The sequence below is a fragment of the Cnephaeus nilssonii genome (assembly GCF_951640355.1).
Source record: "Cnephaeus nilssonii genome assembly, chromosome: 20".
Classification (NCBI taxonomy): Eukaryota; Metazoa; Chordata; class Mammalia; order Chiroptera; family Vespertilionidae; genus Cnephaeus; species Cnephaeus nilssonii.
In genome coordinates, this window is record NC_137091.1 from 41,561,922 (window position 1) to 41,589,194 (window position 27,273).

Sequence of the window (27,273 nt, forward strand, 5' to 3'; positions counted from 1 at the left end):
CCCGCTCGCCGCCTCCGACCTCCGCCGCACTTCCAGGACTTTGGACCCTCCCCCACTCCTCAGCCCTGCCCGACCCCGGGGGCGCCCCTCTCCCGGGACCCCTGGTCCCTCTGCAGACCGCTTCCGCCGGGTCTCTCCCCGCCGGGAGCCCCCTCCCCTGCTGCAGGAGCCCCTCCCTTCCCCGCGCGTCCTGAGCCCCTTCCCCTCCGGGCCGCCCTCCTCCGACCCCCGACCCCCCTCCCGGATTTGCAGGCTCCTGACCCCAGGCCCAGCCCTGCCCGGTCCTGTCGCAGGAAGGCCGGGCCCGGTCCTGCCTCTGGCTCCGGCCTTTCCGGCCGGATCTGCGTCCCGGACTCCCCAGGAGCCCCCCTCCTCTCATTCCCTGCCCTCCGCCTTTCCTGGCTCCCGTGGGCACCCCCTCACAGGAAGCCGGTTTCCACCTTTCCTGGGCCCAGGGCCCTTCCCAGCTTGTTCAAGGTCTCTCCACTCCCAGGCCTGGGCCCATCTTCCAGGCAGCCCTGCCCCTGGGTTCCCAGCACCCCAGGGCCCCCCCAGAGCTCCCGGACCCGCTGGCCTCTTCCTCTCCCAGGAAGCCTTGGCCTCCAACTTCCAGGCCCCCAGCCCAGCCCCGGATTTCTAGGCCCCCGACTCCAGGCCTCACCCTCCCTATGCCAACTCCTCCGCTTCAGGCAGGCCCCCAACCCCTGGGGCCCCCTTATTCCAGGGCCTTCCTACAGGACACCATCTCTTCCCTAGATCTCCAGGCCTCTAACCTTCTCCTGCCTCAGGGCCTCTTCCTCGCGGGGGTCTGGCCTCGCAGGAAAGCCCTCTCCCCAGCTGTGGAGGCCTTTCCCCCTCTGGGCTCCCCTTGCCCAGGACTTGCAGACCCCAGACCTTGCTCTGGTTCCAGGGGCTGCTCCTGCAAAACCCCTTCTTTGCCTTCTAGGAGTTTCCTCAAGACGCAGGCCCCTGGCCCAGGGGTCCTTGGCCCCTCATGGCCCCTCACTGCCCCTGCCCCATGGCTTGCACCCTTCCTATCATCCCCTGGCCCTATACCACAGCCCAGAGCACCCCTGGAGAGACCCTCCTCCCCATTTCTCTGGCCTCTGATTGCCCTTCTAAAGACCCTCCCACCCACCAGTGCCAGACTCTGCCAGCTGGGGTTTTTGTCCCTTCCCCCCCCCCCCCCCCCCCGAGCCGTCTGACAGGTCCCTGCTCCCCCCAGCCCCTCTCATTCCCGATCCCCGCCAGACAGGTTTTCTCTGCTCCTGCACCGTGCAGGGCCCTCCCTCACCCATCATCCCATAGGCCAGACTCTGATTTGGAGTCTCCCATGAGATACCCCTACCCCCCCCTCAGCCCACCCTCAGTCACTACAAAAAGTGCCAGGGGGCCCACAGGCCTGCTGGTGTGCCTGTGTCCGCAGACTCCTGCTTCTCCCTTTCGGAGGGAGGCTCAGTTGCCTGCCCCGGGAAGTGGGGGTGATCTCTGGAGTCAGAGGATTACTTGGGGTGACACGGGTAAAGCCCGGCACACAGGACGCGCTCCGCACGTGCTCACACTGTTGTGACTGTGGGTATGAGTCAGATGGCCCTGGGTTCCCAGCCCTGTGCGTGAGCTTACAGACCCACTCCCTGCTCAGAGCCTCCGCTGCTGTCATTTACATATTTTTAAATTTTTATTTATTGATTTGAAAGAGAAAGAGAAACATCTATTTGTTGTCCCACTTATTTTTAAAAATATATATTTTATTGATTTTTTACAGAGAGGGAGGGAGAGGGATAGAGAGCTAGAAACATCAATGAGAGAGAAACATTGATCAGCCGCCTCCTGCACACCCCCCACTGGGGATGTGCCCGCAACCAAGGTACATGCCCTTGACCGGAATCGAACCCGGGACCCTCCAGTCCGCAGGCCGACGCTCTATCCACTGAGCCAGACCGGTTTCGGCTGTCCCACTTATTTTTGCATTCGTTGGTTGCAAATGAATGCACCCTGACCGGGAATCGAACCTACAACCTTGGCATATCAGGACAACGCTCTAACCAACTGAGCTACCTGGCGAGGGCTGAGCCTTACTTTGTTTTTATATATATTTTTATTGATTTTCAGAGAGGAAGGGAGAGGGAAAGAGATAGAAACATTAGTGATGAGAGAGAGCCATTGATCAGCTGCCTCCTGCATGCCCCCCGACTGGGGACCGAGCCCACAACCCGGGCATGTGCCCTTGATCGGTATTGAACTCGGGACCTTTTAGTCCTCAGGCCGACACTCTATCCATTGACCCAAACCAGCCAGGGCAAGTCTTAGTTTCTTTATCTCTATGTGGGGTTGATGATAGCACCTCCCTGTTAGAGATGTTTTAAGGAGCCAAGGAGATTAGGTGAGTAAAACGGACAGGGTCAAGATTATAGCTGCTGTTATTTATTATTATTATTACTTTGATTATTCAGATAAGCATGGGTTCAAACCTAGTTTCTGTCCCTCCCTAACTGTGTGACCTCAGGCAAGGGACCTCACCTCTCTGAACCTCAGTTTATTCATCTGTAAATGGGGCTCATCTGAGTACTTCCTCCTTTTATTGTTGAGATTTGTGCACAGTGGGGATTTGGGGAGACCCAATCCCCTTCCCCTCTCTTCCCATCTGTAGTGTGTAAGGCCTGCTTGTCCGTCCTGGCCGGGGTCACGTCTCTCCCTCTGGAATCTGAGGTTGCAGTGCCCTCTCCTGCCACGGGTTTACCATGTTGACAGCCATGTGGGGTCATGCTACCCCACCCCAAGTTCCAGGCCCTCCACCCCCCCAGCCTCTCTGGAGGTTCCCTAGCAACGGGCCCCAGTGTTGGGGCGCCAGCCGGCGGGAGGGAGCTGGGCCAGCTGGTGGTGCCAGCCAATTTTAGCTCCCGCCCCCGGCCCCTGGGGGCTCTGTCACCCACTGCCCCAGCTGCCCCTTGCAGGGGTCCCTCAGCTACACTGCCTGCAGTGGGGTGCCAGCCCACACCCCGTTGGCTCCCCTGGTGCCACCTGATGGGGATTCTTCTCCAGGCTGTTATCTCAGTGAGGATCAGGGGCCTTATCAGCCGGGATCTCCACTTTCCTTCCTGCCTCCCCCCAGAGGAGGCCTGGGGCTGTGAGCAGCCCAGTGGGATATGGGAAAGAGCTCAGCACCCAGGAGTCTGCAGGCCTGGGTTTGCATCCCAGGTGCTCTGCTCCACCTGCCCTGTGACCTTGGGCAAGGTACTGACCCTGTCTCAGCCTCGGGGTCCCTTTCTGCAGAATGCTGATCCTAAATGGACCCACCTTGGAGGCCAGGGCGTTAGCGGGGTGGTTCGTTCTGCCCCGTGTGGGGAACACTAGATTTCTGCTTCTTGCGTGACCTTGACAAGGCACCGTCTCTCCCCAAGCCTCAGTTTCTCCTCTGGAATAAGAAGATGCAGGCGCCGCCCTCCTGGGCTCTGGGAATTAAATGTAGATGAGGTGTGTACTGGCCCAGGCCTTGGCCCCTAGGAAAGCTGCTTAATAAAAATAGCGTGGCTGTGTGAGACGTATGGTTTTGGTGATGGGGAAGAACATCAACTCTGGGGGAACTGTCTGGGCTCAGACCCAGGCTCTGGGCCTCAGTTTCCCCACGTGTAAAATGGGGGTGATGATGCATTAATGGCCAGCATTCATTAAATAATGCTCATCAGCACTGTGAAGTGGCCTGGCAGATGTCCCTCAGGGAGCAGCCCCGGGCCCTCATCTCGTCACCCACCTGTCCTTCTCTCTTCCTCAGCTTTCTGAGCGGGGCACAGGGTCCGAGCAGAGTCGGCTTGGCTGGGGCCTGTGGCTGCCTCTGTCACCTGCATCCTGGGCCCCAGCCCTGAAAGGGAGGCACTGTCCCTGGGGCTCACAATCAGGACAGGGCCGCCTGGGCACGCAGGTGACCTGCAGGGGAGAGAGACAGGACGGCAGGAACAGAGTGTCGGGGACAGATAGGAGCGAGGTGGGGGAGGCAGCGGGTCAGGGCTTGAAGGGAGCCATAGTGTTGGCGGGGGGTGGGGGGGCGGTTGGGGGTGAGGGAGGGAACAAGAGTATTTTTAAGGAATGTAACAGTGGGGCTAGAATGATGTCAGGGCACAATGAAAGACACTTGGTGACTGTTTGGAGCTGAATTTGAGATCAGAAGAAATTGTTAGGGGAGCTAAACTGGGAACAAAATATAGTATTGACACTTGGGTTTGGGGTAGAATTTGGGGGCTGGGATGGGGACAGTGGTAGGGGAAACAGAATGTTGGAGGCAGTGAGGGTCGGCGTGGCGTGTTGAGACCAGGTTGAGGTCAACGTTGATTGGGGTTGAGGGCTGCAGCATTTGGGATAAAATATTACAGAGCTGTTGGAGGTCCCAGTAGCAAGGGAAGTCATGGGTAGACTGACCCCAGGGAGGGCTGAAGAAGAGGCCTGGCGTCTGGGAACCTGGGTGCCCAGCTTCTTTGTCCTGGGAGGTGTCCTTTTGTAGAGAGAGGGGAGGCCCATAGGCATCTCGCTTCTCCCTGGCCTGGGCTCGCAAAGTGGCCGAGGCCGGAGTTAACCACCCCAGCGCTGGTTCCGCTGAAGGCAGATTGGACAGGCGCCGCCCAGCGCTCACGCTCCGTCTCCCCGCCCCCAGCATGGCACCTTGGGCAGTGGCCGCTCCTCGGACAAGGGGCCGTCCTGGTCCAGCCGATCCCTGGGTGCCCGCTGCCGGAACTCCATCGCCTCCTGTCCCGAGGAGCAGCCCCACGTGGGCAACTACCGCCTGCTGAGGACCATCGGGAAGGGCAACTTCGCCAAAGTCAAGCTGGCCCGGCACATCCTCACGGGCCGGGAGGTGAGTGCGGGGACGGGGCGGCTGGGCCCCAGGCCTGCAGCCCCTGTGCTTTGTGGGTGGTGGGGCGCAGGGGGCTGGGCCCTCGTTTTCCTTTGTGACCTCGGGTAAGTCTCTGCCTCTCCTCAGGACAGATCACAACCTCTCAGGTTTTTCCAGAACAACCCAAGTCAGGAGAAGAGAGCCCATCTCAGGCATCCCTGAAACTGTCAGGAATGTCAGGGACACCTCCCCGTTTTAATGGTGGACTTGGATTCCAGCAGATCTTCCAGTGATCTTGAGAACACAAGGTTCATTGGAGTTCTCAAGTACACACTCTCCCTTCCTCCCCTGAGTGTGGCAACATTATTGCAGAAAGGGCCTGGGCAGACGGGGGGAACCTAGATCGGAGGCCTCCAACTCACACTCAGCAGGAGAAAAGGTGGTGGATGACTCCTCCGCGCCGCCTTCAGTTTTAAGCAAATGATGGGCGTGATTTCTCCCGCCTCGGACGAACCCTCTCCTGCCCTTTCGCTGTCTATGCTGCACACACGGGAGACACCAGGCCCCAGTGGTTTTATGGGCAAATTGTACCCAACATGCCCGTTTTATGCCGGTCCTTCCGGAGACGAGAGAAAGGTTCACTGCCCAGTGGATGTTCAGTGCGCGTTCAACAACCGTCGCAAAAGCAGCTGAGAAGTCCGTGTCGGCTGGCCTCACACGTGAACAGAGGTACAGGAGTCAGGAAGCCGTGCGATGACAAAGCTGGGTTTAGCCCAGGAATGCACAGTTCTTTGCAGATTCACAATTTATTCATGTATTTCACCACAGCCACAGATCCAAGGCGAGAAGCCATATGATCGTCTCCGTATTGGCGTACAAGATGTTTGACAAACTAAAAACCCGTTCGTGAGAATATGAGGGAAGCCAGGGACCCTCTCCCCCACAAAGAACATGCCGTTCCCTTATGTGGATCTTGAACATGATTCCAGGGGTTCCTGAGAGGACCGGCATTAAGGGAGCAGGGCCTCCCAGGGGAAGACTTGTAACCCAGGGGGCCTGGGGTGGCCCCAAAACCCTTCGTAAAAACTAGAGACTTAAAGCTGGGGTAAGACTTCAAGGGCCCTCACTATGGCAGAACTTAGGGTGCTCTATCCCGGGTGTGACTCAAAATAAAATCTCAGCAACAAGATAAATATAAGGAGAGCTCAATAACAATCTGATCCCCCACATGAAGACCACCTCAAAGTTCTTTTAAAGCTATCAATGGGCATACAGTATGTAGTTCTAAATGTTTAAGAGGTAGACTCCGTCAGGCTACATAAGTTCAGATCCCAGCCTACAAACTTACTAGCCGCATAACCTTGGCCAAGTAACCGAACAGCTCTGTGCCTCAGTCTCCCCATTTGTAAAGTGGGGGTCATCCTAGCACTCACAGGGGTTCTGTGAGGACTAGAAGAGTTCCCATTTGTAACGCACATGTGACTGGTTGGTAAAGTTAGCTTCAGCTATTAGTTACTGTTCCCCAGTTTGTGCATTTAAAACCAAGATGGGATGGATGGATGTTCTGAGATGCCCTCACAAAGGTCCCCCTTAAGGTCTCTGTCACACACACACAGGCCCCTGGAGCAGCCCCATCTGGCCTCACTGCAGAATAGGAGTATTTCCTTATAAAAGTCAGGGTAGCGTTGGGCACGGTGGGAACAGCATGTGCAAAGGTCCTGAGACCCAGATCCCTATCCACTAGGAATGGCCCAGGTTGAGGTTTTTCTGTGAGTTGGGGTAAAGGAAGGACATCCCACGTGATCTGAGTTGGGGTACCTTGACCTTCCCCTGCTTCTTTCACCTCCAGGTTGCCATCAAAATCATCGACAAAACCCAGCTGAACCCCAGCAGCCTGCAGAAGGTGAGGCCCAGGGAGGGGGAGCAGCGTGGGGGTAGGGTTGGGAAGAGGGTGCTCAAGACCACCCACCCTCCTCTTTCTCCCTTTCTTCCAGCTGTTCCGAGAAGTTCGTATCATGAAGGGCCTAAACCACCCCAACATCGGTGAGGAGGGGAGGGAGTGGGCTCAGGCTACCCAGCAGGCACCAGGGAGAGGAGAGTCAGGGGCGTGGCGGGATTGGCAGTTATGATAGTAGAAAGACCTGTTTTCTCACAGCGGTATCTCTGCTCCCTGGCTCTGTGACCTTGGCCAAGGCACTTAACCTCTCCGAGCATCAGCGTCCTCCTCTGCAGCGGGGGTGATACGGGGCCTTCGTCAAGGTCATTGTGAGGATTGGATAAGACTGTGCATGCCAAACACTTAGTTCAGGGTTAAGCTGTGGGAGCCGGTCTGATGATTGTCATCAGCAGCAGCCATTGTCATTGTCATTGTCATCAGGCAAAGGAGAGGGAGAGGGCTCGTTGCCGAGAGAAGCGGGATTTGGCCTGGCCTGGCTGTGGCCGCACCACTTACTCACCCTCAGTTTTCTCACTCAGTAAATATTTATTGGGTGGCCGCCGTGTGCCAGATGCTGGGGGTACAGCGCTGGAGAAAACAGGCACAGATCCCTGGCCACATGGAGCGGAGCTGGCATGCTTGTGAGAGAGAATATATGAAAGGCGTAACGTGGGGCTGAGGAGCGGAAAATCTTGCCATCAGTAGGGAGCCATTGAGTGCTCTTGAGTGAGGGGTGTCGTGGCTCAGCACATCTACCATTTCGAGTGTGGGTGGATGGCGGGGCCCCTTCCTGCATAACTCCCCCCCCCCCCCCCCCCCCGGCCGTTGCAGTGAAGCTCTTCGAGGTGATCGAGACCGAGAAGACGCTGTACCTGGTGATGGAATATGCAAGTGCTGGTGAGTCCCCGCCCCGCCCCGCCCTGCTCGCTGCGCCCCCGCCACACCCCACCCTCACCCCCTTGGCCTCTGCCCTGCAGGAGAAGTATTCGACTACCTCGTGTCCCACGGCCGCATGAAGGAGAAGGAAGCTCGAGCCAAGTTCCGACAGGTTGGGGTTACGGCTGTGGGCGGGGCTGGGTGGGGTCCCCCCACACGAGAGTGATTGCTGGGTGTGGGTCTGGGTTGTCCAATGACGGGCGGCGGGGGGGATTGGCTGAAGTCTGGGTGGGGGTGCAGGCAGAGAGTTGGGTGTCCGTGGGTGTGCAGATGCCCAGGTGTGCAGATGCCCAGGTGTAGGTGTGCAGGTGCCCAGCTCAGTGGGTGAGAGAGGCAGGCAGGAGGGTGCCAGGGGTGCAGGTGTCAGGTATGTGGGTGCGAGGGTGTGCCCAGTGTGTGGACCTGGAAGCGCCAGGTGCTGAGGTGTGAGTGGAGGAGTGTGGATTTGAAGATGTGTGAGAACTAGGTATGTGGGTGCCCAGGTTTGTAAGGGTGTCGATGTGCAGGGAAAAGTGTGCATGGCAGCCTGAGTGTATGGGTGAAGGGGGGCCCAGGTGTGGGTATATAGGTTGGTGAACAAGAGTGTATGGTGTAGGGATGTCCAGGTGGATAAGAAGGTGTTGCTGCCCGGGTATGTGGCAATGGGGTGTATGTGGCAATGGGGTGTATGTCAGAGGGCGTGCAGGTGTGAGGATGTCGGGTGCTGGGGAAAAGACATGCAGGTGTGAGGGTGCCCAAGTGTGTGGGTAAGAGGGAATACAGGTGTGAGGGTGCCCGGTAGCTAAGTGCTTAGCGGGTGTAGGTTTGATGGGTAGAGGGACCTGAGTGAGGGTGTCAGCCCGTGACTGTCCAGCAGTCCTGACACAGCTGCCTGGGTCGTGGGGGGCTTCAGCCCTGGTGTGTGGGGCCCGGGTCCAGCTGCAGGCACGTGTCCAGATGTGCCCGTCAGGCGGGGCTCGTCCCCATGTGCTGGCTCGATGTCCCTGCCGGGAGGGCGTCCTGACATCTGCTGGTGAGGGTCTGGGTGTCCGAGTGGAGGTGTGAGTCTGCAGGTCCCCAGCGTTTCCCGCTGTGACTGAGTCGGGGTTTGAGGCCGCAGCATCTTGGCCTGGGCCTAGGGGAGGCCTGGGGTCCAGAGCCTCGGTTGTAAGTGGGCTCACCGGGTCTCTGAGGGAAGCTGGGGGGCTTGGGGGCCTCAAGTAACTGACCTTCCCTCCTCTTCCCCCAGATTGTATCGGCCGTGCACTACTGTCACCAGAAAAACATTGTACACAGGGACCTGAAGGTGAGCCCCCCCCACCCCCCGAGCTCCCAGCTCAGCCCACCTCCGGGCCCCTCCGGCTTATCCTGTACCCTCTACCACAGCCCCCCCTTTTCTCCACAGGCTCCTCCCTCAGCACCCAGGGCCCCTGGCCTTTGTCCCAAGCCTTTTGTGGCAAAAGCAAGGCCAGCAGATGGGGGAGCGAGCCGGGGGTGGGGCCAGGAGGAACAAACAAAGAGGAAGAAACAAAGTGTCCTAGACGCCGCGGTTACGTGTGTCCTGGACAAGGACGCTGGCGAGAGAGAGTCCGCCACTCGCAGAGCCTTGGCTCTGACTTCAGAACATTCGGGAATCGTTGGGAATTGAGATCCAAGCCCCACAGTCACCCGGCCTCCAGGTCTCATCTCCCAGGCGTCTTTGGGCTCCAGAAGGACCTCGTACGAGAACCCTCAAGGCTAGTGCCCGGCGGGGAAGGGACTCAGCGGCTGAGTAGGGGCAGCCCCTCGTAGCTCTGGGTCCCGGGGTCCCCGTTCCACACCTCCCACCTGAGAGGACCTCACATGTCAGGACTTCTCGTCGTAGACCAGGGAGATAAACGTTGGTCTGGCTCGACTAGAGCCGGCTTGCCTGATTTCTTGAGCACCTACTGTGTGCCAGGCCCTGTGCTGTAAGGGAGTGCTTCGCCAGGTTCTTCAGTAAGGGTCCAGCTTCGTTTCCCTATCCGGTGCGGACAGGTACTTTTGTAAAGTACAATACAAATGAGAAAAGATGTACAAAACACAAGCCCAATTTTTTAAATTATTATTAGATTCAAAAAACATAAAATTCCGCTGTCAAATGGCTGGAGAAGTTTCTAAAAGCCCCTTCTCTCTGCTGCCCTGAAGTCCCCCCTCCCTCAGAGGAAGCACCTTTAAGGTGCCCTGTGAAGATCAACCTGGAGGAGGCGCGCCCCCTGGTGGAGGGTCCTGGAAGTGGCTAACAAAGGGGATTTCAGGGACCGCCCAGCACAGGGGCTGGACTGTGAGCTTCAAACGCCACCAAAGGCAATGCCACCTCAGAGCTGGGCTGAGGTTTGGGGAGTCTCTCTGAGATGTGAGTTTGTGGCTTCATCCTCCTGTTGGGTCAGAGGTGGGGAAGGGGACCAAACTACAGCAGGAGGTAGGGAGGCTGGGACGGGCCACACTGGGCAACCTTTTGAAGGCGGGTGTTGTGCGTTGAGTTTAGTCCGCAGCCGGGAGAGGCAGGGTGCTGAGGCTCATCCCACGCTCGGCTGCGGGAGGCCAGGCCTCTTTCGGGTGCCTGCTCCGCCGCTGTCTGGCTGTGGACATGAGGTGGTCTCCCCGAGCCTCAGTTTCCTCGACTGAAATGGCGATCACAAGAGCATATGCCTCCAAAGACAGACCAAACCTCGTCACTGTACGAAAATGTGTGAGTGCTGACTGTGTCCCTTACACTGTGGTAGGTGCTGTGTGCTCAACCCCGCAGCCGCCTGGGAGGCAGGTGCTGTGGTTACCCTCAGCTTACACAGGGAAACTGAGGCACAGAGAAGTCTGGCAACCCACCCAAAGGGACACAGAGCGTGAGTGGCGGAGATGGCATCTGTGCTCTTTGACCCGGTGCCATGCAGCCACTCATAAAGTAAATGATAGTCCACAACGCCTGGTGTGCAGGGGGTGTGTAATGAGTATTAGGTAAAATGGTTGTTTTCATTTTTATGGGTCTTGAATAGTCAGTCCTCATCTTTTTTTCTGCTGGGTAAACTGAGGCTCAGAGAAGGACAGGCGCTGTCCTGGGGACCCCCAGCTCCGCAGACCACATGGGCAATAATAGCTAACTTTACATAGCGCTTAACGGGCACAAAATACGGTTCTAGGCCTTTTGTACAGATTCACTCACTTTTCCGAAGTAGGGACTGTGATTATCCCCATTCTGTGGATGAGGAAACCAAGGCTCAGAGAGGTCACGTCACTCCCCAGGGTCACACAGGGAGTCAGGGCCAGGCTGCAGTCAGTCTGGGCGGGTCAGCTCCGGCGCCCGTGCTCCTGTCCACCGCACGCGTCCACCCTCGGCCCTCTCCTTCCCTCCCAGGCCGAGAACCTCTTGCTGGACGCCGAGGCCAACATCAAGATCGCCGACTTCGGCTTCAGCAACGAGTTCACGCTGGGCTCGAAGCTGGACACGTTCTGCGGGAGCCCCCCGTACGCCGCCCCGGAGCTGTTCCAGGGCAAGAAGTACGACGGGCCGGAGGTGGACATCTGGAGCCTGGGCGTCATCCTGTACACCCTCGTCAGCGGCTCCCTGCCCTTCGACGGGCACAACCTCAAGGTGCTGGGCGGGGCTGGCAGGGTCTTCCTCTCCTGGGAGGAGCTCTCTGGGCCTCGTCCCAGCACGGCTCCCGTGCAGAGCGGCGGGCCGGCCTGAGGGCGTGTGGCAGTGCGGGGTCAGGCAGGACCCATGTGGCCATCCCCGATGGACCATGCTGTGTCGGGGTTCAAGGCAGGGCCTCTGCAGCTGGCGGGCTGGGGTTCAGATCCTGGCTCCCTCAGTCCATTTCCATTTTCCACCGTCCCTGGGCCAGGCTGTCTGGGTGTTGCACATACTGTGTGGACAAGAGAGGCAGAAGCCGCTGCCTTCACACGTGCCACACCGTGGGCCGGCCTTGCACGCACGCCGAGTGGGACGAGCCAGTCACAAAAGTCCACGCGTTGCATGATTCCACTCTTGCGAAATGTCCATCAGAACAGAAAGCAGATTAGTGTTTGCCTGAGTCGGAGGGAGGATGGGGAAGTTGGAGAGCAGGGTTTCTTTTGGGGCGATCAAATGGTCTGAAATAGATTGTGGTGACGATTGCTCAACTCAGAATGTACTGAAAACCACTGAATTGTGCACTTAAAACACACAAAAGCCTGCCCGCATGGACCGACATTCCGGCAGCACAGCCGGGCCAAAAGCCAAAGGAATACGCGCGATATGTTATTTCAGATGCTGGCCGGTGTGTGTGTGGGGGGGGGGGGGACCGCGGATGGGGTGGGAGTGTGGGGTGAGCTTTAGTGCGGTGGTTTTTCTTTCCTCTTTGAACTTTTCATTCTGAAACGCTGCCCGTCTACAGAAAGGTGGCAGGGCGAGAGCAGATTTCAGGAGATGCGCCAGTCGCTAGCATTTGGCGTATCTGTATGTGCTCATGGCACGTCATTGTCACCCTCCTTACTAACGGTTCATGTGGGAGTTAGTTGCAGACACAATGCCCTTTATCCCTAAAGGCGACATACAGCAGGTGTCTCCTGAGTCCAGGCCTTTTCCCGTCCACCTTCACTCTCAGCAAATCCAGCCTCTAACCCCGGGCCTGTGCTCAGAGTTCACCGGTCCTCCCAGGAACGTCCTTGGCAGCCCCGTTCTGCTCCAGCACCCCCTCACTCCCGCGTGGCGCTCACTGGTCCTGTCTCTTTAGTCTCCTTCCGTCGGGATCTGTTCCTCCGCCTTCTATGTCCTTCCTCACGTGGCGTTGCTGTCCAGTTCCGGCCGGTTACCTTGCGGAACCCGCCTCAGTGGGTGCCCCGTGTATTTTCTTTATTGGACCCGGGTGGGGATCCCACAGCAGAAACGGCCAGCCCTGCTCAGCGTGGCCGCGGAGGAGCGGCCAGGAGGCCAGGAAGTCCTGGCTGAGGACAGGCCGTCGGAGCGGAGGCCGCGTGGCGAGGAGGAGGAGACGGTTCCCGGTGGTCTCGGCCGAGCGGCGGCCCCTCGGAGCTTGTCTCCCGCTGCGTTCAGGGAGGACGGCGGTAGCAGCTCGTAGCAGCGACCCGAGCTCGCGCTGAGACGAGGCCAGAAAGTGCTCGCTGTCACAGAATAAGCTTTCTCGCCCCGAGCACGAAGCCAGGAGTTCTTTCCTTTTCTTCTCTTTCTGGTTCATCCTCGCCAGGGATATTTTTCCCATTGCCTTTTCAGAGACAGTGGACCCAGGGGAGGAGGAGGAGGGGAGAGAGAAACATCAGTGTGTCTCTCACATGGACCACGCGGGGAGTGAGCCGCATCCCATGGGCAGGGAGTAACCTGCAGCCCAGGCGCATGCCCTTGACCGGGAATCTAACCCACAACGCTCCAACCACTGGGCCACCGGCCAGGGCCAAAGACCTTGTCAAGGGACCAGGCCAGTGGCTCACCTGCCCCAGGCCCTTGTCACCTCCTTGCTGGGCAGAGGAGGCGCACAGCTGAGGACAAGTCCCGGCTTTGTCATTTCCTCGCTGAATGACCTGAAACACATCCCTTTCTGAACCTCGGTTTCCCCACCTCGAGGTGGGGACTTAAAGAATATCCACTGACAGCCACCCTGGGTGTAGAGCCCTTCCCCGGCCAGGGCGCCGGCTCGGGCAGCTCTGGTGTTGGTGGCCATGGCCGAGGGCTGCTCTCGCCATGTGACAGACAGTGTGGGGCAGTGGTCACGGCGTAGGCTCCGGAGCCCGCCTGCCTGTGCTGGACCCTGGGCCCTGCCACGTTCTGGTTGTACAGTCCCAGGGCAAGTGACTCCACCTCCCTGGGCCTCAGGCTGCTCGTCTGGAAAATGGCCTCGTGACCCCGTTCCTCAGCGTCACCGTGGGCACAGACGTAATATTCGGAAAGCACTTAGAGGACTGCATCGCGGGCGAGTGCCCTGAAAGCGATCCTCGTGATTATGAAATATTCACGACCCTTCGGGCTGGAGCGATCTGCAGACCCAGGAGGCTGCCCAGGCGCACGCCCCTTCCAGCCCAGTACCCGGCAGATGGCTTCACCCCTCCTCCATGTCTCCCTGCAGTTCTTTTTTTTTAAATATATTTTACTGATTTTTTTTTTTTACAGAGAGGATGGGAGAGGGATAGAGAGTTAGAAACATCAATGAGAGAGAAACATTGATCAGCTGCCTCCTGCACACCCCGCACTGGGGATATGCCCGGAACCAAGGCACATGCCCTTGACCGGTACCGAACCCGGGACCCCCCCAGTCCGCAGGCCGACGCTCTATCCACTGAGCCAAACCAGCTAGGGCTCCCCGCAGTTCTTTATCAGGATGGAAGGGGCTCTCGCTGGTCCGCCTTGCCATGGAACGGGGGATTTATTTTCTCCTGCGCAGCCTTAGGGCTCCTCATCCCAAGCCCTTACAAAGGTCAGCATGGCCCTGGCCGGGTAGCTCAGCTGGTCAGAGCATCGTCCCTGTGTGCAGAGTTGTGGGTTCGATCCGCAGTCAAGGTGCATACAAGAATCAACCAATGAAAGCATAACTAAGTGGAGCAACAAATTGTTTCTCTTTCCCTCCTCTCTCTTTAAAATCAATCAATCAATTGAAACAAATGTTAGCCCTGGCTAGTGTTGCTCACTGGTTAGAGCGCCGGCCCATGTCCCAAAGGGTCTCGGGCTAACTTCCCAGTTTGGGGCACATACCTAGGTTGTGGGTTTGCTCTCTGCACACCCCCCCACCCCCAGTTGGGAAGTGTGTAGGAGGCAACCAGTCGGTGTGTCTCTCTCACATCTGTTTCTCTCTCTTTCTCCCCACCCCCCTTCCCTCCCTTCCACTCTGAAAAGCAGTGGGAAAAAATATCCTCAGGTGAGGATTAACAAAACAAAATTATTGTTAAAGGTCAGCAGATGAGAGCTCATCCTTTGAGACCTCCAGGCCCTAGAGCTCTTCAGAAGGAAGGGCAGGCAGGAGGGAAGGCGCAGGGCTGGAGGGCGCGGGCAGGAGTCCCCTCCCCCTTCCCTGCATAAGCCTAATATTTACACAGTGCTGCTCTGGGCCTAGCGCGTGCTAGGCACTTCCTGCTGTAACTCACTCACACCGGCCCCCGAAGTGGGTGCTGGGATCCCTGTTACAGATGGAGACTGAGCCCAGAGGCCAACCCACCTGCCGCCGCCCCTCCTTCCTGGCTTAGAGAATTCACTTTCTCTGTCAGGTTTCCTCTGAATGAGAGTTACGTAGCTTTAAACTGGTAATATTTCTTTGGAAATTGCTGCATTTGGCACTAGACTCCCATTTTACAGATGGGGAACCGAGGTCAGGAGAGAGTGGTGGGGTTTCACCCACCTGGTTCAGGGCTGGGACTCGGGGCTCCTGTCACTTCTGTCCGGGGACTGGGACAGAACTGAGAGATGAGTGTGTGTGTGATGGGTGGGGAGGCGGGGCGGACCCCTCCCCCAGTAACCCTGTCCCCTCAGGAGCTGCGGGAGCGAGTCCTCAGAGGGAAGTACCGGGTCCCTTTCTACATGTCGACAGACTGTGAGAGCATCCTGCGGAGATTTTTGGTGCTGAACCCAGCGAAACGCTGTACTCTGGAGGTGAGCCCGGCCCCACACCCCTCCGGTTGCCTTCTTGTCCTGCACTGTCCTCTCCCCCACCCGCCTGCTAAGGTCCTCGGCTGGAGGGTGGGGGGAGCCGGGCAGCCCAGGAAAAGGCTCCCGGACCCATCCTGATGCACCCCCCAACCCAGCAGCCTCGCCCACTCCCTGCCACGCCAGTAATTAGCTAATGAGCTTCTAGGATGATTACAGCGTGCTGGGGACCCAGATGATGTGGGGGCGGGAGGTGGCATCTGGAGGCTCGGGGGGGGGGGGTGGGGGGGTGGGGGGGGCGGGAAATGGGGTGAGGAGGTGCTCACTCAGGAAGCCCTCAATTCTGGGATGCTAGACCTTGGGGGTGGGAACCTCTATTTTTTCCTGGCGTCTCCTGACATGTCTTCCCCCTGCCCTGCTCCGATTCCTGCAGCAAATCATGAAAGACAAATGGATCAACATCGGCTATGAGGGTGAGGAGCTGAAGCCATACACGGAGCCGGAGGAGGACTTCGGGGACACCAAGCGAATCGGTGAGGGTCAGCGAGCGCGGGCCCAGCTCCTCAGGCTCGGGCCGCCGGGCCCCACCCCTCCGCGGGTGCGAGGCAGTGGAGAGCGCGGGTCTGGTGCAGCCCCGGTGCTGCTTCCTAGCTGCGAGGCCCTGGGCACGTGGCTCCCTTCTCAGTGCGTCTGTTTCCTGGTCTGTAAAGTGGCGTATTCCTAGAACCACCTTACGGGGTTGTTAGGAATATTAATTGAGATAATCTACATCCTGCACTTTATATTAGGCATGTACTACGTGCTGATGTATGTTAGCTTTGACTATTAAAACACAAAAGGATGGCCCTGGCTGGTTTGGCTCAGCGGATAGAGCACCAGCCTGCAGACTGAAGGGTCCCGGGTTCAATTATAGTCAAGGGCACATGCCCGGGTTGTGGGCTTGATCCCTGGTGGGTGGCATGCAAGAGGCAGCCGATCCATAATTCTCTCTCATCATTGATGTTTCTATCTCTCTCTCCCTCTCCCTTCCTCTTTGAAATCAATAAAAGTATATTAAACACACACACACATACACACACACACACACACACACACACACACACACAGGGATGTCACAGATCACTTCCGGAGAGCTGGGGCACAGTCATCGGTAATCTGCGTGTTTGGGGAAAGTCCCTACCTCGGCACGTGCCTCACCCTCCACCCCTTTGGTCCCCATCCCTCCAGCCCAGAACCTTCGAACACTTGACCCCTAAAGCATTAGCCCTGGAAGAGCCCCTTAGGGACCATCCAGTAACCCTCCATTCTACAGCTGAGGAAACTGAGGCCACCGTCAGAAGGTCCTTAATCAGGACTTCCCTGGTTGTAAGTAACAGAAACCCAAGCCATTCTGGCTTAAACCAGATGATGATGATGATGATAAGAGGTGGAAGCGTACGAAATCGCCGTATGCTTAAAAGTGGTCAGTGCCAGCAGTTTAATATGGTTTAACCTAATAGCGATGTTATTCACATAACTAAACAGGCCGGGTATGTCAGCCTCCAGGCACCGGACCCAGGGGCTCAGAGGCAGCGGGCGTCTGCTGAGTGGTGGCTTTATTTCCAGGCAGCCCTCCCCCAGGAGCAAGCTGCCAGCAGCAGAGCCTGGTGGTCTGGGCACCTCGTCAGGAGGAGAGCCACTTCCTACAGTTCCTCTGAAAGCGCCAGGCTGGTGCCCACTGGCTGCCCCTGAGCCAGGCAGTTTGGCCCTGGGGGTGGCAGACCGGGGTCACCTTCCTGCCCTCGGGGCTCGGAGCAGGCAGGCCTCAGTGAGTGATCTGCGTGGGAGAGGACGTTCTGCCAAGGAAAAATCAGGGTCCTGCTGGCGGAAGGGGGAGTGGGCTCTGGACCAGCCAGAGGGTAGGCATCGCTGATGTGGAGAGGAAGGGCCCGAGGGCCTGAGCCTCCTCTCCATCCCCCTCTCTCAGAGGTGATGGTGGGTATGGGCTACACTCGGGAAGAAATCAAAGAGGCCTTGACCAGCCAGAAGTACAACGAAGTGACCGCCACCTACCTCCTGCTGGGCAGGAAGACTGAGGTCAGGAGGCGCCAGGGGCATCTGGGGTTCGGGGTGCCTGGGCTGGAGGGACTTCTGGGGCAGAGAGAACATGGGGCTGAGGCTCGTTGTCTGTCCTCCTGCAGGAGGGTGGGGACCGGGGCGCACCGGCACTGGCCCTGGCAAGGGTGCGGGCGCCCAGCGACACCACCAATGGAACGAGCGCCAGCAAAGGCACCAGCCACAGCAAAGGGCAACGGAGTTCCTCCTCCACCTATCACCGCCAGCGCCGGCACAGCGACTTCTGTGAGTACGGCCCACCCTCAGTCAGGCCCCTGGTAGCAAGCAACAGAACCCGCTCGCGTCGATTGCCTCCAAGAGAGGACTTTCTTACAGAGATGCAGGCGTACCGCACGGACCGTGGAGGCAGGAACTCACAGCCAGGCTCAGGGAAGGATCAGAGGCTGGAAAAGCAGCCAGACCCCGAGCAGGCGCTGTCTGTGTCTCACTTCCTCTCTGCTCATTCGGTTTTTCCTTCCTCTCTTACTTGTCTCACCTTATCCTTTTCCCGGTCTCTCTCAAGCTGTACCCGGAGAGGAGGGGCAGTAGCTCAGCCAACCTGAGCAGGAAGTGTGTGGTTCCGGGAGGTCAAGCCGTTCCCCACTCTGGGTCTCCTTTACCCACCCCTTTTATTGTAAAGGTGTTTTTTTTATTGATTTTTAGACAGAAAGGGAGAGGGGAGAGAGGGAGAAACACTGATTGGCTGCCTCCTGCACACACCCTACCAGGGGTCGAGCCCACAACATAGGCATGTGCCCTCACCGGGAATCGAATTGGTAAACTTTTGGTGCATGGGTTGATGCCTAACTAACTGAGCCACACCGGCCAGGGCTCCCCCACCCCTTTATTATTATTTTTTAATATATTTTTTTTATTTATTTCAGAGAGGAAGGGAGAGGGAGAGGGAGATAGAAACATCAGTGATGAGAGAGAATCATTGATTGGTTGCCTCCTGCACGCCCCCCACTAGGGATCGAGCCCGCAACTCAGGCATGTGCCCTTGACTGGAATCGAGCTGGGGACCCTTCAGTCCGCAGGCCGACGCTCTATCCACTGAGCCACACCAGCTAGGGGTCCCCCACCCCTTTAAATAGCAAGACTGGCCCAGAAAGTGCTAGAGAGGCTGTGACTCCAACATCCTATGGTAGAACATTGTGCCCCCTCAAACCCCGCGGGGAGACCTGGGCTCCCAGGGTTCTCAGGGAAAGGATCGTTGCCGGTGCCCGTATCTGTCAGTGCCCCTCTGTCGTCATAGAGATTACGGTCCTTGGACGGTGACCATTAAGGTTCCTGAGGATTTAGCAGTTCTGACTCTCTGAAGTTCCAGAACATGTTTAATCCCCGGGTTCTAAAACCATAAATTCCTCAGATGTTCTAAGGGGCCAGATCTGTTTTTGAAATTAAAACGATCACAGGCTTTAAATCTTGGTGGTACGCAAAGGGTAAACAGTAAGATAGTCTTCGTGCAGCACATTTCTGCGAGCCCCACCCCCACCCGTTCTCCTTGGAGCAGCCACTGTTACTGGTTTTATATACATTCTTTGTTTTTAAACTTTCAAGAGTTTATTTTAGTGCACATTGATTATATACATTCTTTTGAAGAGGTTTTATTTATAAATATACTAGGGGCCCAGTGCACAAATTTGTGGAGCGATTGGGACCAGCGCCATCAGCGGGTGCGAGCAGCGGCTGCTGCCCTGATCGCCCCTCAGGAGCAGGGGGAGGTGGAGAAGCACTCAGGGGAGATCAGGGCCAGCAGCAGGTGTGAGCGCCCGGCGCAGAAGCAAAGAATTTTCTGTAACCAGCCCTAGCTGGTTTGGCTTAGTGGATAGAGTGTCGGCCTGCAGACTGAAAGGTCCGGGGTTCGATTCCGGTCAAGGGCACATGCCTGGGTTGTGGGCTCGGTCCCCAGTGGGGGGCGTGCAGGTGGCAGCCTATCAATGATTCTCTCTCATCATTGATGTTTCTATCTCTCTCTCTCTCTCTCCCTTCCTCTCTGAAATAAATAAAAATATATTAAAAAAAAAAAAGAAGAAGAAGAATTTTCTGTAACCAGCAGAGGCTCGCCCCAATGACAGCAACCGGCACCCTGCCTTGGTCTGGTGCCCCTGCTCACCTGCTCCACCATCCCGCTGTGGCTGAAGCCTGCCATGTTCTGCACGCGCCCCCTGGTGGTCCGCACACGTCATAGCAACCAGTTGTACGGTTGTTCCACCATTCGGTCTATTTGCATATTAGGGTTTTATAGAGAGATAATGAGGTACCCCTGGCCAGTGTTTCTCAGTGGTTAGAGCCTCGACCCAAGCACTGAAGGGCCTGGGTTCGATTCCTGGTCAAGGACACGTACTTGGGTTGCAGGCTCCATTCCTGGCCCCAGTTGGGGCACGTGCGGGAGACGATCAATCAGTGTGTCTCTCTTGCAGTGGTGTTTCTCTCTTTCTCTCTCGCTCTCCCTCTCCCTCTCCCTCCCTCCCTTCCACTCTCTCCAAAAATCAATCAAATGGAAAAATATCCTTGGGTGAATAAATGTGTGTGTGTGTGTGTATGTATGTGTGTGTGTGTGTATATATATATATATATATATATATATATATATATAGAGAGAGAGAGAGAGAGAGAGAGAGAGAGAGAGAGAGAGAGGATGAAAAGGAGAAAGAAAAGGGGCATACAAAGATACAAATATTATGTAAACAATTTACTGTAAAGGTAATATTCTCCTCTTTTGATGCAGATGATAGCTCTTTGGAGATGTTCATGTATAAACAAGGAGATATAGTAGATATGTATAGATAGGCACTTTTCTCCTTTTTATGCAAATGATAGCACAGTGTAGGCCTGCTTTGCAGTCTGTCTTGAAGATCACTCTATTGTTACATAAAGAGCTTTCTCATTCTTTTTATTTTTTTATTTTTATTGATTTCAGAGAGGAAGGGAGAGGGAGAGAGAAATAGAAACATCAATGATGAGAGAGATTCATGGATCAGCTGCCTCCTGTATGCCCCCACACTGGGGATTGAGCCTGCAACCCAGGCACGTGCCCTGACCTGAATCAAATGGTGACCTCCTGGTTCATAGGTCGATGCTCAACCAGTGAGCCACGTCAGCTGGGTGGAACTTTCTCATTCTTAATGGCTGCATAGTATGCCATTGTGTGGAAATATCTTGATTTATTTAACTATTCGCCTGTTCAGTGGTATTTAGGCTGTTCCAGTCTCTGGACCTTAAAAGAAAAGAATGATGCCGTGCATAGCGTGTCACCCTGGAGCTTCTGGGTCATTCTGACAGCCCCTGTCAGAGGCCTACGCAGAGATATGGCCCAGGCGAGGAATGCTGAGGTTCCCAGGATCACCCAGTGTAGGTTCTGGCTTTTCCAGGTGATGCCACCCTAACTGTCCCCTCCCTCCACCAGGCGGCCCATCCCCCGCACCCCTGCACCCCAAGCGCAGCCCAACCAGCACGGGGGAGGCAGAGCTGAAGGAGGAGCGCCTGCCGAGCCGGAAGGCGAGCTGCAGTGCTGCGGGCAGCGGGAGCCGAGGGCTGCCCCCGTCCAGCCCGATGGTCAGCAGCGCCCACAACCCCAACAAAGCAGAGATCCCGGAGCGGCGGAAGGACAGCACGAGCACCCCTGTGAGTGGCCGGGGCTGGGGCTGGGTCGGGGCTGCGACCACTGAGGCCCGGCCTACAGATGCCACTGGGCTCGCGTTTTTCAGACCTTGGCGTTTCCCATCCTGCTCCCCAGACCACCACACAGGACTCCTTGTTGCATCCGTTCACGCACTCATTCATTCAACAAACCTTTGCTGAGCGTTCCCTCTGTCTGATCTTGTGCTCGATGCTCATATGTAAATTAGCATCCAGAGTCCGAAGGAGGCCTACAGCGTGCTTTGGGCAGGAAGGATTTAATACAGGGAACGGGTGTGGTGCTTACCAAATTGTAGGAAGGGCTGGAGAACAGGCAAAGGACCGGACCTGTGGGAATGACACCTTGTCAGCGGGCCAGACCCACCAGGAGCTGCCCCCTCTGGCGCTGCCTGCAGCACAGTTGAATTCCAGAACACACACACCGTCATGGCTCCAGTGCGAGACTCCAGGACTTCACCCTCAGCCAGAGGCCCCGTGACCTCCAGCACCTGGGAGGTGGCATGGGGCCTGCGGAAGCAGAGACCGCAGGACCTGGCCTGTGAGAGCAGAAGGCGGGGCTTCATGAGTGCGAAGATTGGCAGGACCCGTTCCTGTCCAGAACCTGAGCTGCCGACGAGTCTGAGGAGTGTGACACTTGGCTTCTGTAGCTTCCTGGCGTGGTATGGCGCAGCGGAGGGAACAAAATGCCCTCGACAGTGGGAGACCCGGGTGCAGGCAGGTAATAGGAAAGGGGTCCGGACTCTGAAGCCATAGAGACCGAAGTTTGAATGACACCGATGAGCTGTGTGTCCTTGAGCAAGTGACTTTACCTCTCTGAGCTTTAGGACTCCATCCTTTGAAATGAACTCATTAAAAAACTTGGGTCATTGTGAGAAGAGAATCTTGTACATAAAGTACTTCACACAGTGTCTGGCTCAGTAAGCGCTCATTGAGAGCTACTGTTAGTGTTCACATAAACCCACGGCTTCAGAAGGGAGGAAAGGAACAGCAAATTAGCCCCCCAGAAAGGAGAAGGAAGGAAATAATAGGAGAGAAGAAAATAAAAGGGAAAACAAATGTAAACTAGAGAAAACCAACAGAGCCGAGAGCTGGTTCTTAGAAAGACTGGTAGAAGCACTGGACCCCGAGCAGGACTGGTTGAGAAGAAAGGCAGCAAACACGAATTGCCACTCTCAGAGTGAAAAGGGGACTCTGTTGTAGCAGGAAGAGATGGTAAGAAGGTAGTAGGAACTACTTTAAGCCAATAGATTTGACCACTGAGATGAAATGGACAGATGCCTTTAAAGACACAGCGATCCAAACTGACACAGAAAGAAACAGGAAACCTGAACAGTCGCGTGTTCTTATTAAAGAGATCGGCCCCATAATTTAAAACTTTCCCAGAAAGAAAATTCCAGACACAGATGGCTCTGAACTGGCGGAATGCTTCCAAACATAAAAACACCCGTCTTGGACCAACAGCCTGGAGTAGAGGAGAGAGCGCTCTTCCCAGTGCGGTGTGAGGCGGCATCATCCCGGCGGATATTTCTGTCCTCGGGGAGCTCACGGTTCTGTGAGGAGGGACGCGCATGTGAACAGATGTTGCGATACAGAGTGACGAAGGCTGCTTTGGGGAGGCCAGAGGCGGCCCCTGACTCAGTCTGGAGCTGGGGGTGGGGGTACATCATGAAGTGACACCTCAGTTGTACACAGGAGTGAGTCAGGGGGGAGGTAGGAGGAATATCCAAGCAGATGAGACCGTCTGTGCACAGGCAACGCGGAGACACCGTGCAGCACGAATGTGTTTTACAAGTTGGTTGGTCTGCACTGAGGGGGGGGGGGGGAGGGGGGGTGGAGCGGGAGAGGTGGACAGGGCTGCCCTGGAGCCTCCCCGACCCTCCTCCTCCCAGCCCTGGGCCTCCTGGGACTCCGTCTGGATTGCTGGGATGGCCATGAACCTCGTGTCTGGGTTCTTTAGCCCAGAGTAAACCATCAGTTTACACACAGGCCTCTTCTTGTTCATCATGAGGGAGGCCAGAGAGGGTAAACGTGAGGGGTCAGGAGTGTCCCTTCGTGCCCTCACTCCCCTCCTGGCCTTGTCTCTCACAGAACAACCTCCCTCCCAGCATGATGACCCGCAGAAACACATACGTTTGCACGGAACGCCCAGGGGCTGAGCGCCCGTCCCTGTTGCCAAATGGCAAAGAAAACAGGTATGGAGGGGGCGGCGTTGGAGAAGGGGGAGCAGGGCCCCCTTGATCTGAGGTGGGTAGATGTTGGGGGACAGGGGTGCCATGGGTGCTGGGGAGTGGATGTATCTGCCCTGCCCTTGGCAGATTCTGCCCGAGTCCTCCCCCTCGCAGACTCCCCTGAAAGTCCTCCTCCCTTCATTAATTAGTCAGCACAGGGAAGCAGTCTGCCCTGTTCCCTGCCCACGAGCCGTAGAAATCTGAGTTTATTTTTTTTGAATGATCCGTTTTTAGAACTTAGAAGCCCAGAATGTCACAGCTTCCACATCCTCCGGTTGGCTTGTTTTCAAACTTATTTGCTCGTGTCTGTTCAGTCTCTCTCAGCTGGCGAGTGAGGGAACCAGTGCAGACTGGCTGGAGATGAAAGGGAATGAATTTGTTCATGTCAGGGTTCAAGTCCAGGAGTGGGGGGGAGGGGGACTTGGGGATAGTGACACTCCTGCCCACCAGGACTGTCGGGATGTAAAAATAATAACTCATCAAGCAGGAACCCTGTGCCAGGCCTCTGCACCTTAGCTGGTGGAATGCCCTTAACCTTGTGAGGTAGATCCTGGTCTCCACTTTACAGCTGAGAAAATGAGATCCAGAAAAGTTAAATGAACTGTCCAGGGCCACACAGCTGGTGAGTCAAGAAGCAAATATTCTAGACTGACTCTAGAGTCTGTGTTTGTAACCATGGTAATGCATGGCCTTCCAGTTCTAGTTGAGAGACAGTGTATAGTTAGGTTATAGACTCGGCTGCTGAAACCAAGAGACCCCAAGGGGTCATGGCTTAAATGAGGTGGAGGTTGAGTCCTCTGAGAACCCAGATGGATTCCGCCAATCTCAACATGAGGCTCCAGATCTGGGTCTCAGCCGCGGCAGCAGTTGCCATCATTTCCCAAACAGCCAGAGGGGCGGAAAGAAAGCAGAGGGCAGTCCTAGCTGGTTTGGCTCAGTGGATAGAGTGGCAACCTGCGGACTGAAGGGTCCCAGGTTCGATTCCAGTCAAGGGCACATGCCTGGGTTGCGGGCTTGATCCCCAGTAGGGGACATGCAGGAGGCAGCCAATCAATGATTTTCTCTCATCATTGATGTTTCTATCTCCCTCTCCCTTCTCCCTTCCTCTCTGAAATCAATAAAGATATATTTTTTTTTTAAAAAAGAAAGTAAGTAGAGGGCAAACAGCATTCTTTTTAGACCCAGCAATAGTACCAAGCACTTTTGTTTTTATTCTATTGGCCAGAGCATGGTCATATGACCACCCCTAGCTGCAAGGGAGGCTGGGAAATGTAGTCTCTGGCCGGGTGGCCCTGTGCTGTACTCATGCTCTTAGTTAAAGGTTTGATTACTATAGAAAAACAAGAAAGATGGATTCTGGGGGAGAGGTAATGGTATCTGCACCAGTCATGGTTCCCTCTTTGAGACCCAGGCTGGTGCTGGGCCCCTGGAAGGCTGGAGATTGGAGTTTGGGGCCCTGCTGTCAGAACTGGGAGTGTTGGAGGGGCTGGAGGAGGGTTCTGGGACAGTGGGGCCACCGCTGCTCACACACCATCTTGAGAGAGCTAAGCAGGTCCCCTCCTCTTTATTTTCACCTGTTGAGAAATTATTACAATGAATATAGATACCCTTGACGTACACATCTATTCATTTCCCAAGTTTGGATAATGGAAGTTGAGATAGCAAAGTATTTGCAAAGTTGATTTGGCTCCTAAGGTTTGAATGGCAAATAGCAAAGGATTCGTCCAAAAGTGTATCTGAATCTATTCAAGGCTGAGTTTGGAGAACGGGCTGGGACGGGGCAGTTGGGAGCGGGCAGAGCTTGAAGAAGGGACGGTTAAGGAGGGGTGCCTTTGGAGGGGGCGGGGCAGGACACAGTGCACAACTCGCCCTTCTCTGAGCTCTTGGTTGGGAGGAGTTTCTGATCTCAGGACAGGGAAGAATCCGCGGGACTGCCTTGGGGTCCCTCTCTGACTTGTTCCTCTCTGCCCACAGCTCGGGTACCCCTCGGGTGCCCCCCGCTTCCCCTTCCAGTCACAGCCTGGCTCCCCCATCAGGGGAGCGGAGCCGCCTGGCACGGGGCTCCACCATCCGTAGCACCTTCCACGGTGGCCAGGTCCGGGACCGGCGGGCAGGGAGCGGGGGAAGCGGGGGCGTGCAGAACGGGCCCCCTGCCTCTCCCACACTGGCCCATGAGGCCACACCCCTGCCCACCGGGCGGCCCCGCCCCACCACCAACCTCTTCACCAAGCTGACCTCCAAACTGACCCGAAGGTGAGTCCCACGGGACATGGGGGGCAGGGGTCGAGGTTGGGAGCTGATGGGGCCTTACCTGTCTCCTACTCAACTCTGCCTCCTTTACCTCGATATCATCTCTTCCACTTCCTCCTCCTCATCTTCCTCCTCCTCCGTCACCCTTCACTCCCTCCTCACACTGCAGGGTGACCCTCGATCCCTCTAAACGGCAGAACTCTAACCGCTGCGTTTCGGGCGCCTCTTTGCCCCAGGGATCCAAGATCAGTAAGTCCTGTCCACCCTCTGCTCTCACTGGCTCTGCCTCCTTGTCCGCATGTCCGAGCTGTGTGTGCAGGCATGGGGGGAGGGGTGCTGTGAGTGGGAGAGGGGGTCTGTATGTGCGGTCATTTACTCATTTAATAAACAATAGTCTGGCCTCTGGAGCCAGACTCAGGAGGTTGAGACCCCAGCTCTGCTGAGTGACCTGAGCAGGTCACTCAGCCTCTCTGGGCCTCACTTTTCTCTTCTGTAAAATGGGGATAGTAATAACAGCAGCTCCCTCATAGGGTTGCTGTGTGGACTAAATGAGGTGATCTATGGACCGAGCTTAGAATGTTGCCTTGGAAAACGCTTTATAAATGTTTGCCATTATTACTCACTGAGCACCTGCTGTGTGCCTGGCACCATCCTGGGCCCTGGGGTAGAGTGAACAAGATGTGCTTTGCCAAGCCCTGCCCGGGCAGAGCCAGAATTCCACTGAGGGACCCAGACAGTGAGCGGTAAATAAGTAAAATACATAGACTGTCAGGTAGTGACAAGTCCGAAAGAGAAAACTAGGGCAGGGAAGGGGGTCAGGGGTGTGGGGAAGGGAAGGTGCGGCTCTACACGGGGCAGGCCTCCCGGAGGAGGTGTCATTGGTGCGTGTGCGTGTCGCCCCTTCTACACGTGGGTCTCTGCCCACCTGCCTGTTTCTTTGTCTTCCAAATTCTTCAGTGTCTTTCCTACCACCTGCACTAACCATCTCAGAATGGAAAAGGAGAGCAAATCCCGACTCTCGGCCCTCCCCTGCCCGGCTCCAGCCAGCAGGGAGGCACGGGGCCAAGGCAGGGCTGCCAGAGTCAGGGAGGCAGCGGGTTGGGGGAGAGGAGGCTCCTTATGTCCAGGTGAAACACTCTGGCCCCCTCTCCTCCCCTAGGGTCTCAGACGAACCTGAGAGAATCGGGGGACCTGAGGTCACAAGGTAAGTGCATGTGCCTACCCCTGACTGCCACACCATCCCTCTCCCTCACGTGCCTCAGACCCCACTTACCTCAGCATCTCCCACCTTCCCCCTGGTCCTTAGATGGCACTGAGTCTCATCCTTTAAGGCCAACTCCCTAAATCCCCCCGTGACCCTCCCTTCTCTACCAGCAGCTCTTCCTCTCTGCTCTGCCGATTGTCCACCATTTCCACCCCATCCTTGAGCACCGCCTCTTGACATTCTCTAACTTCAGCCTCTCCCATCTGTAACCAGCTCCTCCCCCTGTTGACATCACACCTCCTTTCCTCTCATCCAGTGAGCAGAATGGTGGCCAGCAGCCTGGGCCGCTGGTGACAGACAGAATCTAACAGCCCCGGTAGAAAGTAGTTTAGACTTTGAGGGCCAGTCTGTCTGTCAGGCTTATTCAGCTCTGTGATTGTAGCACAAAAGTGGTTATATTCAATACAAACAAATGGGTCTGGCTACGTTCCAATAAAACTTTATTTACAAAAAGCAAGCAGTGCTATACTTTGCCAAGCCCTACTTTAGTTTGACAGGATACTAGTTTAGAGACCCCCCACCAATGGAAGTAAAGAG

General features: G+C 56.3%; 1 protein-coding gene across 2 annotated transcripts in view; it reads left to right on the plus strand.

The window, feature by feature from the left end:
• MARK4 (microtubule affinity regulating kinase 4) overlaps nt 1–27,273 on the plus strand; it is a 30,820-nt gene that overhangs the window by 438 nt on the left and 3,109 nt on the right. Inside the window, exons 2-17 of one of the 2 annotated variants that reach the window (XM_079759961.1) lie at nt 4,646–4,846; nt 6,675–6,728; nt 6,820–6,868; nt 7,593–7,658; nt 7,739–7,809; nt 8,926–8,982; nt 11,047–11,283; nt 15,145–15,264; nt 15,692–15,791; nt 17,225–17,334; nt 17,439–17,598; nt 20,762–20,979; nt 23,083–23,186; nt 25,197–25,475; nt 25,642–25,721; nt 26,632–26,676. In XM_079759961.1, the coding sequence (XP_079616087.1) occupies nt 4,646–4,846; nt 6,675–6,728; nt 6,820–6,868; nt 7,593–7,658; nt 7,739–7,809; nt 8,926–8,982; nt 11,047–11,283; nt 15,145–15,264; nt 15,692–15,791; nt 17,225–17,334; nt 17,439–17,598; nt 20,762–20,979; nt 23,083–23,186; nt 25,197–25,475; nt 25,642–25,721; nt 26,632–26,676 (1,951 nt within the window). The remainder of the gene's footprint in view (nt 1–4,645; nt 4,847–6,674; nt 6,729–6,819; nt 6,869–7,592; nt 7,659–7,738; nt 7,810–8,925; nt 8,983–11,046; nt 11,284–15,144; nt 15,265–15,691; nt 15,792–17,224; nt 17,335–17,438; nt 17,599–20,761; nt 20,980–23,082; nt 23,187–25,196; nt 25,476–25,641; nt 25,722–26,631; nt 26,677–27,273) is intronic. The other variant, XM_079759960.1, reaches the window with a different exon arrangement.